Genomic DNA, 12,411 nt, shown 5'->3' with positions numbered 1-12,411 from the left:
TATATGTGTTACCATACGGTATTTGTTTTTCTCTTTCTGACTTCACTCTGTATGACAGACTCTAGGTCCATCCACCTCACTACAAATAACTCAATTTCGTTTCTTTTTATGGCTGAGTAATATTCCATTGTATATATAACCAATGTTTTTTAAAAATAGAAAATATCAACCCGTTGTCTGATTGAACCTGCATACATTTACCTTCTATTTCTCATTGTACTCCTTTCCTAATAACCTTTTCCTTCTTTGTTTTTGTTTCACCTTATATTTCTCTTTTTTTTCTATTATGCTTTCTTCCCACTCTATTTTGAGGCCCCACCTAAAGCAAGGGTTTGTAGAAAACATACTCCTAACTGTAGAATGTTAATTCTAGAGGGTGCTTCAGAGATTATTTAATTCAGTCCCTCCAATTGTATAATCATGCTCAGTTGTTCAAGGACACACAGCTAGTTGGGAACAGAGTTTAGATTAGACCCTTATAATTCTGACTCTATTTTTAGTCTTCCTTCTGTTATTGTCACACCATATGAAGCATTAGAGGAGATATGACATTTATTTATTCATTCCCCCAACAACCCTGTGGGTTAAGTACTATTATCCCTATATTACAGATGAGGAAACTGTGGCAGAGAAATATGGAGCAGCTTGTTCAATGTCTTTCGCTAGTAAATGAAAAGCTTAGATTTGAACCTGGGCAGCTTACCCCAAAGCCAACACTCTGTGGAACACCTTGGATAAAGGTTCCTGCCCAAGAACAAAGAGTTAAGGTTTTTTCTCTACAGATTAAATGTTTAAGAGTGTCTGGAATGGTTAATCATAAACTTAGCAAGATTTAAAGCTTATATTTCAGGATAGTCATTAATCAATCTGGAGACTAAATTCTGCCCCAGGCACTTTATTCAGTTTGACTTTTTATTTATTTAGAATCAATTTTATTTATTTATTTATTTTTGGTTGCATTGGGTCTTCATTGCTGCACGCGGGCTTTCTCTAGTTGTGGCGAGCAGGGGCTACTCTTCATTGCGGTGCGTGGGCTTCTCATTGAGGTGGTTTCTCTTGTTGCGGAGCACCGGCTCTACGCGTGCGGGCTTCAGTAGTTTTGGCACGTGGGCTCAGTAGTTTTGGCTCGCAGGCTCTAGAGCACAGGCTCAGTAGTTGTGGCGCACGGGCTTAGTTGCTCCGCAGCATGTGAGATCTTCCCGGACCAGGGCTCAAACCCATGTCCCCTGCGTTGGCAGGTGGATTCTTAACCACTGTGCCACCGGGGAAGTCCCAGTTTGACTTTTAAAGTTGAAATATAGTTGACGAACAATGTATCAGTTTCAGGTGTACAACAGAGTGATTTATATACATTGTGAATTGATCACCATGATAAGTCTAGTAACTATCTGTCACCATACAAAGTTAATATGATGTTTTTGACTATATTCCCTATGCTGTACATTACATCTCTGTTAACTTATTTATTTTATAACTGGAAGTTTGTACTTCTTAATCTCCTCATGGATTTGCCCAACACCCCACTTACTCCCCTCTGGTGACCACCAGTTTGTTCTCTGTATCTAGAATCTTTCTTTGCTTTGTTTTGTTTGTTTCTTTTGTTTTTTAGATTCCACATATAAGTGAAAACATACAGTATTTGTTTTTCTCTGTCTGACTTATTTCACTAAGTATAATAATACCTTAGCAAAACCTCTAGGTCCATCAATGTCACAAATGGCAAGATTTGATTCTTTTTATGGCTGATTACTATTCTATTGTGTGTGTGTGTGTGTGTGTGTGTGTATATATATATATATATATATATACATATATATACCACATACCACATCTTTATCTATTCATCTGTTGATGGATATTGCTTCCATATCTTGGCTATTGTAAATAATGCCTCAACGAACACAAGGGTGCATATATCTTTTCAAATTAGGGTTTTTGTTTTCTGATAAATACCCAGAACTGGAATTGCTGTATCATATGGTACTTTTATTTTTAATTTTTTGAGGAACTTCCATACTGTTTCCCACAGTGGCTGCACCAATTAACATCCCCACCAACAGTGCACAAGCTTCTCTTCTCTTTACATCCTTGCCAACACTTTTGTGTGTGTGTGTGTGTGTGTGTGTGTGTGTGTTACGCGGGCCTCTCACTGTTGTGGCCTCTCCCGTTGTGGAGCACAGGCTCCGGACGCGCAGGCTCAGCAGCCATGGCTCACGGGCCTAGCCGGCCGCGCAGGCAGAGCAGCCATGGCTCACGGGCCTAGCCGCTCCGCGGCATGTGGGATCTTCCCGGACCGGGGCACGAACCCATGTCCCCTGCATCGGCAGGCGGACTCTCAACCACTGCACCACCAGGGAAGCCCCCAACATTTTTTGTAGTCATTTTGATAATAGTCATTTTGACCGGTATAAGATGGTATCTCATTGTGGTTTTGATTTGCATTTCCCTAATGATTAGGGATGTTGACTATTTTTTCATGTGCCTGCTGTCCATTTGTATGTCCTCCTTGCAAAAATGGCTGTTCAGGTCCTCTGCCCATTTTTAATCTGATTGTTTTTCCATATTGAGTTGTGTGAGTTCTTTGTATATATTGGTTATTGGGTGTATCATTTGTAAATATCTTCTCCCATTCAGCAGATTGACTTTTCATTTTGTTGATGGTTTCCACAACTGTACAAAGCTTTTTAGTTTGATGTAGTCCCATTTGTTTATTTTTGCTTTTGTTGCCCTTACCTGAGGAGACAGATCCAAAAAAAATATTATTAAAACTGATGTCAGAGAGCATACTACGTATGTTTTCTTCTAGGAGTTTTATGGTTTCAGGTGTTACATTTAAGCCTTTAATCTATTTTGAGTTTATTTTTGTATATGGTGTAAGAAAGTGATCCACTATCATTCTTTTGCATATAACTGTCTAATTTTTCCAGCACAATTTATTAAAGAGACTGTCTTTTCCCCATTATATATTCTTGACTCCTTTGTCATAAATTATTTGAACATATTAGCATGAGTTTAATTCTGTACTCTCTATTCTGTTCCATTGATCTGTGTGTCTGTGGTTGTGCCAGTACCATACAGTTTTGATTCCTACAGCTTTGTTATATAGTTCAAAATCGGGAAGCATGATCCCTCTAGCTTTGTTCTTCTTTCTTAAGATTGCTTTGGCTATTTAGGGTCTTTTGTGGTTCCATGCAAATTTTAGGATTATTTGTTCTAGTTCTGTGAAAGATGCCATCTATATTTTGACAGGAATTGCATTGAATCTGTAGATTGCTTTGAGTAGTATGGACATTTTAACAATATTAATTCTTCCAGTGCATGAGCATGGTATATATTTCTATTTATTTATGTTGTCTTCAATTTCTTTCATCAGTGTCTTATAGTTTTCAGTGTATAGGTCTTTCATATTCTTGGTTAGATTTATTCCCAGGTATTCGTTCTTTTTGATGCAATTGTAAATGGGATTGTTTTCTTAATTTCTCTTTCTGATAGTTTGTTACTGGTATATAGACTTTGGGCTTTGTTCTTCTTTTTCCAGTTCTTTTAGCTGTGAGGTTAGATTGTTTATTTGAGATTTTTTCTTATTTTCTGAGGTATGCCTGTATCACTGTAAACTGCCCTCTTAGAACTGCTTTTGCTGTGTCCTATAGGTTTTGGAACATTGTGTTTTCATTTTCCTTTGCCTCAAGGTATTTTTTTTTCATCACAATCCATTGGTTGTTTAATAGGATGTGGTTTAGCCTCCATGTGTTTGTGTTTTTTCCTTGTAATTTCTAGTTTCATACCACTGTGGTAGGAAAAGATGCTTGATATGATTTCAACCTTCTTAAATTTATTGAGACTTGTTTTGTGGCCTAACATGTGATCTAAGCTGGAGAATGTACCATTTGCACTTGAAAATAATTTGCTTTCTGTTGTTTTTCAGTGCAATGTTCTATTTATCTATTAAGTCCATTTGTCTAATATGTCATTTAAGGCCAATGTTTCCTAATTGATTTTCTGTCTGGAGGATCTATCCATTGATGTAAGGGGGTATTAAAGTCCCCTACTATTATTGTATTATCGTCAACATCTCCCTTTATATTTAATACTATTTGCTTTATTTATTTACATGCTCCTATATTGGTTGCATAGATATTTACAAGTGTTATATCTTCTTCTTTGATTTATCCCTTTATGTAATGCCCTTCTTTGTCTCTTGTTATAGTCTTTGTTTTAAAGTCTATTTTGTCTGCTATGAGTATTGCTATCCTAGCTTTTCTTTTCATTTCCATAGAATATCTTTTTCCAACACTTCATTTTCCGTTTGTGTGTCTTTAGATCTGAAGTGAGTCTCTTGTAGGCAGCATATATATAGGTCTTTTTAAAAATTCATTCAGCCACCCTATGTGTTTCGATTGAAGCATTTAGTCCCTTTACATTTAAACTAATTATTGATAGATATGTACTTATTGCTATTTTGATAATTTTTTCTGGTTATTTTTGCAGTTCTCTGTTCATTTCTTTTCTTGTTCTTTTTCCTTGTGATTTGATGACTTTCTTTAGTGCTATGTTTGTGTTCCTTTCTCTTAATTTTTGTATATTTGTTATAGGTTTTTGGTTTGTGGTAACCATGAGGTTCATTTATAACAACCTTTGTATATAGCAGTCTATTTTAAGTTGATGGTTGCTTAAGTTCACGCACATTCTAAAACCACTACATTTTTACTCCCTCCTACCACACGTTTTATGTTTTTGGCATCATATTTTACATCTTTTTATTTTGTGTATTGCTTAACTAATTATTGTAGCTATAGATGATTTTTACTACTTTTGTCTTTTAACCCTCATACTAGCTTTATAGGTGGTTGATCCACTACTTTTAGTGTATGTTTGCCTTTACCAGTGAGATTTTTTTCCTTCATAATTTTCTTATTTCTAGTTATGACCTTTTCTTTTCCTTTTAAAGAAGTCCCTTTAACATTTCTTGTAAGGCCAGCTTACTGGTGATGAACTCCTTTAGCTTTTGCTTGTCTAGGAAACTCTTTATCTCTCCCTCAATTCTTTTTTTTTTTTTTTGTGGTACATGGGCCTCTCACTGTTATGGCCTCTCCCGTTGCGGAGCACAGGCTCCGGACGTGCAGGCTCAGTGGCCATGGCTTATGGGCCTAGCCGCTCCGCGGCATGTGGGATCTTCCCGGACCGGGGCACGAACCTGCGTCCCCTGCATCAGCAGGCGGACTCTCAACCACTGCGCCACCAGGGAAGCCCTCCCTCAGTTCTTAATGAGAACCTTACCAGGTAAAGTATTACTGGTTGTAAGTTTTTTGTTTTTGTTTTTGTTTTCTTTCAGCACTTTGAGTATATAGTGTCAGTCCCTTCTGGCTTGTAAAGTTTTTGCTGAAAGATCATCTGATAGTCTTATGTCGGGGGGGGGGGTGTCCCTTGTACGTAACTAGTTGTTTTCCTCTTGATGCTTTTAAGATTCTTTCTTTATCTTTAACATTTTGCATTTTAATTATAATGTTCCCTTGGTGTGGGTTACTTTGGGTTCATCTTCTTTGGGACTCTCTGTGTTCCTGGACTTGGATGTTTGTTTTCTTCACCAGGTTAGGGAAGTTTTCAGGCATTATTTCTTCAAATAGGTTTTTCTGACCTTTTCTCTCTCTCTTCTTTTTCTGGAACTCCTAAAATGCAAATGTTAGTATGTTTGATGTTGTCTCAGAGAGCCCTTAAACTATCCTCATTCTTTATTATTCTTTTATCTTTTTGTTGTTCTGATCAGGTGATTTCCACTACCCTGTCTTCTAGATTGTTGATGAATTCTTCTGCATCCTCTAATCTGCTGTTGATTCCCATTAGTGTTACTTCAGTTATTATATTCTTCAGTTTTCATTGGTTCTTTTTTATAATTTCTGTCTCTTAGTTGAAGTTCTCACTGTGTTCATCCATTCTTCTCCCAAGTTTGGTGAGCATATTTATGACTGTTACTTTGAACTCTTTATTTGCTTTAATTGCTTATCTCCATTTCATTTTGTTCTTTTTTGGGGGCTGGGGGGTTGTTCTTTTGTTTGGAAGGCATTCCTTTGTCTCCTCATTTTGCCTAACTCTCTGTGTTTGTTTCTATGTATTATGTATATCAGCTACATTTCCCAGCTTTGAAAGAGTGGCTGTACGTAGAAGGTGTCCTGTGGTGCCCAGTGGCTCAATCTCCACCTGGTCACCAGAGCTATATGCTCCAGGATACCCTGTGTGTGGGCTGCACATGTCCTCCTGTTTTGGTGCTGCAGGTACACTGGTGGGTGAGGCTGGTCCCTGGCCGGGCTGGCTGAGAGGTTTGGCCACAACTGTTGTGGGAATACGGGGCTGGTCCACCACAGCAGGAGCCACTTTGGAGGAACAGCAGTGCTGGCGAGGGTTGCTGACCACGTGGGGTGGAGTGAAAGCCTTTGGGGGGCAGATTGACTTTTTTAATTAGCTGTACAGCATGAGAGACTTTTCTGAGATCCAATCTGAAAGCTGCCTGTATCTATAAAAACCAACTTAGATCATCTTGATTTATAGGAAGTTTCTCAACTTCAACACTACTGTATTTGGGGTTGAATAATTCTTTATGGGCAGGGGGAGGGTGCTCACCTGTGCACTGTCAAATGTTTAACAGGATCCCTGGTCTCTACCCAATAGGTGCCAATAGCACCCCCTTCCCCAGTTGTGACAAACAAAAATATTTGCAAACATTGCCAAATGTTCCCTGGGAAAAAAATTGCCCCGTGCTTATAGAGTAGGGGAACAAGCCATCCAGGTATCCAGGATTTAGGCCCACACCGTATTCAGTGGATCCAAACCTCAGTAAACTGTACCTCTGAATCTAGCCTCTTCACTATTTCTAAAGGCAGGCTCATGTCCACTGACATGGTTTGTTAAAGCCAAGCAGTTGAAGCAATGGTAAACATATATTATGCATATACCATATAAACTTTATATTGTATAAGGTCTTTGAATACCATGCATCTGTTTTTGACTTCACTTGGTGTTTCACTAACTTGCTTTATTTCATTTTAACTGCCTTGTCAAAGGGTCCCTAGAAGGATAAGAACTTTGTCTACTATCACATTTTACAGTTAAAACTGCTTTAAAGTTATTTATAATTCTGTGACATTTAGATATCACACCATTAAGTTACCTAAGACATATTTTTAAAGCTTAATAAGGTTGGAATCTTTTAACCAATCTTACTATATTCAGGTTTTTGACTACTCCAGCCCAACTTTTTGTTCAGTACATATAAAGACAAACAATACTTAAATGATCATTTTCTAAGTAATTCAGATTACCCAATATTTATCCATTTTAAAAATGGTTAGAAGTACAGTAAGGTTAATCTCAAAACCATTTATAATGATAGGTCTCAGAATAAATTTACCAATTTGCCATGAGATATTGCTAGACTTTGCTTATTAATGAATGTGTCAAGAATTTCTCCTTTACATTTATATATTTATCTTTGAAAGTATGTTCTACAGGGTATCAATCCTCTCATTCCTTAGGGATGCTAAACATGGCCCCATCAGACCTGCTGCCAATCTTGGTCACCACAAATAATTAACCCCATCATGAAGCATTTAAAATATGTAAAGGTTAAAAGATCATAAAAATGAGACCATATGTCCAAACATACCACGTGTGCTTTGGCAAGGGAAATGTACGTGTTAAGACAAATCTTAACAAGCCTGCCAGAGAACTAGTTCAAAACCAGAACAAAAAGATTCTTTTCATATAAGCTAAGTATTTCCCTAGTACTTACTCCCCGAGGTTAGCCAAGATGAAAGAAGCCAATCTACCCATATATCTGCTTGGCAAAGCCATCTTCCTTCATAAATGAAAAGATAAAAGGCCTAGAACTCTGTATTTGGGGAGGTGAATTGCCTTGGTCCAAATCCTGGCTTCACCACTTAACTCTGTCAACATCTTAACATGTTGGCAAGATACTTAACATCTCTGAGCCCCAATTTCCTTATCTATAAAATGGAAATGATTATATTTTTCTTCTGGAATGTTTTGAGGATTAAACAAGATAAAGTGAAAGTGTTTAGACTTTTTCCTGGCACATAATGAAAGCTGCTGTTCTTATTGAGAAAACAAAGGTACATCCATTCTCAGGAATGCTAACATTTTGGTGCCCATTCTTACTTATTTCAGATTATGCTCCAAGGAAACACTGGATATGAAAAGATGCATCCAGTCTTGCTAGGTGGCTTTTTCACCAAAGCCAGATCAAGGGAGAGCACATATAGCCAAAATCTAGTCATGCACAAGCCTTTGGGCTCCCAGCTGGGGGAAAGGGGCATCTGCACTAGTATGGGGTTTATCTCACTGATGGTAAATAGCTGAAGGAGACTTCTTGAAGATCAGCATCAGAAAGAGCAGTTAAAAATGGAGATGTTCGAATGAGTAGGGAGTGGCTTCAAACTATGCAGTGCATGTATTCAATGACTCAGAGTAGCCTGTATCCCACTTACGTTGGATGAATAAGTCAAACATAAATCAAAACCTCGGAAGAAGTTAGTTTTAGATAGCCAGTATTTGGGCTTATCCATGTCACACTTTCCATCATTTAGAACCAATTATCTAGTGCTTTTTATACTATTATTGGTCAAAACTGTTAAATTAAAAATTGTTAAAATAAAAATTCACTCTAATATTTAGCTAGGTAAATGAAAATTAATTTATGTAACCCTCAAGAAAAAAATGTAGTTCCCCATGCATTTAATTTCTTTTAAATTTAAAAATAAATATATAGAAATATTCCAGGCATACAAAAATGTATAAAGGATAATACAGCAAACTTTCACTAAGGGTGCAGGCCATCAGGGGTCCCAGCTTTAATCTGGGGTCTCAGTTCCTTCTCCATGTCTTGCTAGCTGCCCATCCACCCTGCTTCATACCCAAGCTTCAGGGCACAGAGGTCATCAAATGCCCTGAGCGGCTGAAGATTTGGCATCAGTTTCCCACTCTGATTTCTTTGCAAAATTAAATGAGCCATAAATTTAAAAGATATGTGAAATATTTCATTCAGCACTCTACATGCTTTTAGTGGGAAATTTTTTCAGGATATCTAGCCCCTTTATTATTTTTTTAACCAAAATATACTCACTGTTATGAGTTTAAATTTTTTTAAATTTCATTTTATTTATGTTTGTGTCTGTCTGCATTAAGATATGAATGCAAGTAAAGGCAAAATGACCATGAGCTGAATAGATATTCTTTAAATCATTGTAAAGATACAGTTTTCCAAGGTAGAGCGTAATTTTTGTATTTGAATGTATTTTTCTTTAACATCTTTATTGGAGTATAATTGCTTTACAATGCTGTGTTACTTTCTGTTTTCTAACAAAGTGAATCAGCTATATATATACATATATCCCCATATCTCCTCTCTCTTGCATCTCCCTCCCGCCCTCCTTATCCCACCCCTCTAGGTGTTCACAAAGCACTGAGTTGATCTCCCTGTGTTACGGGGCTGCTTCCGACTAGCTATCTATTTTACATTTGGTAGTATATATAAGTCCATGGCGCTCTCTCACTAAGTCCCAGCTTACCCTTCCCCATACCCGTGTCCTCAAATCCATTCTCTACATCTGCATCTTTATTCCTGTCCTGCCTCTAGGATCTTCACAACCTTTTTTTTTTTTTTTTTAGATTCCATATATATGTGTTAGCATACGGTAATTGTTATTCCCTTTCTGACTTACTTCACTCTGTATGACAGTCTCTAAGTCCATCCACCTCACTACAAATAACTCAATTTCGTTTCTTTTTATGGCTGAGTAATATTCCATTGTATATATGTACCACATCTTCTTTATCCATTCATCTGTCGATGGACACTTAGGTTGCTTCCATGTCCCGGCTATTGTAAACAGTGCTGTAATGAACATTGTGGTACATGTCTCTTTTTGAACTATGGTTTTCTCAGGGTATATAACCAGTACTGGGAATGCTGGGTTGTATGGTAGTTATATTTTTACTTTTTTAAGGAACCTCCATACTCTTCTCCATAGTGGCTGTATCAATTTACATTCCCACCAACAGTGCAAGAGGGTTCCCTTTTCTCCACACCCCCTCCAGCATGTATTGTTTGTAGATTTTTTGATGATGGCCATTCTGACTGGTGTGAGGTGATACCTCATTGAAGTTTTGATTTGCATTTCTCTAATGATTAGTGATGTTGATCATCCTTTAACGTGTTTGTTGGCCATCTGTATCTCTTCTTTGGAGAAATGTCTATTTAGGTCTTTGGCCCATTTTTGGACTGGGTTGTTTGTTTTTTTGATATTGAGCTGTAGGAGCTGCTTGCAATTTTGGAGATTAATCCTTTATTGGTTGCTTCATTTGCAAATATTTTCTCCCATTCTGAGGGCTGTCTCTTCATCATGTTTATGGTTTCCTTTGCTGTGTAAAGGCTTTGAAGTTTCATTAGGTCCCATTTGTTTATTTTTGTTTTTATTTCCATTTCTCTAGGAGGTGGGTCAAAAAGGATCTTGCTGTGATTTATGTCGTAGAGTGTTCTGCCTATGTTTTCCTCTAAGAGTTTTATAGTGTCTGGCCTTACATTTAGGTCTTTAATCCATTTTGAGTTTATTTTTGTGTATGGTGTTAGGGAGTGTTCTAATTTCATTCCTTTACATGTAGCTGTCCAATTTTCCCAGCACCTCTTATTGAAGAGGCTCTCTTTTCTCCATTGTATATTCTTGCCTCCTTGATCAAAGATAAGGTGACCATAGGTGCATGGGTTTATCTCTGGGCTTTCTATCCTGTTCCATTGATCTATTCTGTTTTTGTGTCAGTACCATACTGTCTTGATTACTGTAGCTTTGTAGTATAGTCTGAAGTCAGGGAGCCTGATTCTTCCAGCTCCATTTTTCGTTCTCAAGATTGCTTTGGCTATTCGGGGTCTTTTGTTTTTCTATACAAATTATGAAATTTTTTTGTTCTAGTTCTTTGAAAAATGCCATTGGTAGTTTGATAGGGATTGCATTGAATCTGTAGATTGCTTTGGGTAGTATAGTCATTTTCACAATGTTGATTCTTCTAGTCCAAGAACATGGTATATCTCTCCATCGGTTTGTATCATCTTTAATTTCTTTCATGAGTGTCTTACACTTTTCTTCATATACGTCTTTTGTCTCTTTAGGTAGGTTTATTCCTAGGTATTTTATTCTTTTTCTTGCAATGGTAAACTGGAGTGTTTCCTTAATTTCTCTTTCAGATATTTCATCATTAGTGTATAGGAATGCAAGAGATTTCTGAGCATCAATTTCGTATCCTGCTACTTTACCAAATCCATTGCTTAGCTCTAGTACTTTTCCAGTAGCATCTTTAGGATTCTCCATGTATAGTATCATGCCATCTGCAAACAGCTTTTATTGTTTGCAGAACAGAAACTTCTTACTAACAGAAGTAAAGTGAAAGCTTTACTTCTTATTTTCCGATTTGGATTCCTTTTATTTCTTTTTTTCTCTGATTGCTGTAACTAAAATTTCCAAAACTATGTTGAATAATACTGGTGAGAGTTACAACCTTGTCTTGTTCCTATTCTTACCAGACATGGTTTCAGTTTTTCACCTTTGAGAACGATGTTGGCTGTGGGTTTGTCATATATGGCCTTTTTTATGTTGAAGTAAGTTCCCTCTATGCCTACTTTCTGGAGGGTTATTATCATAAATGGGTGTTGAATTTTGTCAAAAGCTTTTTCTGCATCTATTGAGATGATCATATGGTTTTTCTCCTTCTATTTGTTAATATGGTGTATCACATTGATTGATTTGTGTATATTGAAGAATCCTGGAATTCCGGGGATAAACCCCACTTGATCATGGTGTATGATCCTTTTAATGTGCTTTTGGATTCTGTTTGTTAGTATTTTGTTGAGGATTTTTGCATCTATGTTTATCAGTGATATTGGCCTGTAGTTTTCTTTCTTTGTGACATCTTTGTCTGGTTTTGGTTTCAGCGTGATGGTGGCCTCGTAGAATGAATTTAGAAGTCTTCCTCCCTCTGATATATTTTGGAAGAGTTTGAGAAGGATAGGTGTTAGCTCTTCTCTAAATGTTTGATAGAATTCGCCTGTGAAGCCGTCTGGTCCTGGGCTTTTGTTTGTTGGAAGATTTTTAATCACAGTCTCAATTTCAGTGCTTGTGATTGGGCTGTTTATATTTTCTATTACTTCCTAGTTCAGTCTCAGAAGGTTGTGCTTTTCTAAGAAGTTTTCCATTTCTTCTAGGTTGTCCATTTTATTGGCATATAGTTGCTTGTAGTAATCTCTCATGATTCTTTGTATTTCTGCAGTGTCAATTGTTACTTCTCCTTTTTCATTCTAAGCCTATTGATTTCAGTCTTCTCCCTTTTTTTCTTGATGAGTCTGGCTAATGG

The 12,411-nt window shown here is 37.2% G+C and overlaps 1 protein-coding gene across 1 annotated transcript in view; it reads right to left on the bottom strand.

Annotated features, from left to right (window-relative positions):
• The window catches only part of LOC129392356 (tetratricopeptide repeat protein 9C-like), an 18,037-nt gene that overhangs the window by 1,317 nt on the left and 4,309 nt on the right, over nt 1-12,411 (bottom strand). The window contains 1 exon segment of the mRNA XM_055086880.1: nt 6,227-6,426. Coding sequence (XP_054942855.1) covers nt 6,227-6,426 — 200 coding nt within the window.

Source organism: Physeter macrocephalus, chromosome 8 (genome assembly GCF_002837175.3).
Source record: "Physeter macrocephalus isolate SW-GA chromosome 8, ASM283717v5, whole genome shotgun sequence".
Classification (NCBI taxonomy): domain Eukaryota; kingdom Metazoa; phylum Chordata; class Mammalia; order Artiodactyla; family Physeteridae; genus Physeter; species Physeter macrocephalus.
Note: the sequence above shows the minus strand (reverse complement) of the source record. Positions and strands in the feature narration are given on the sequence as shown.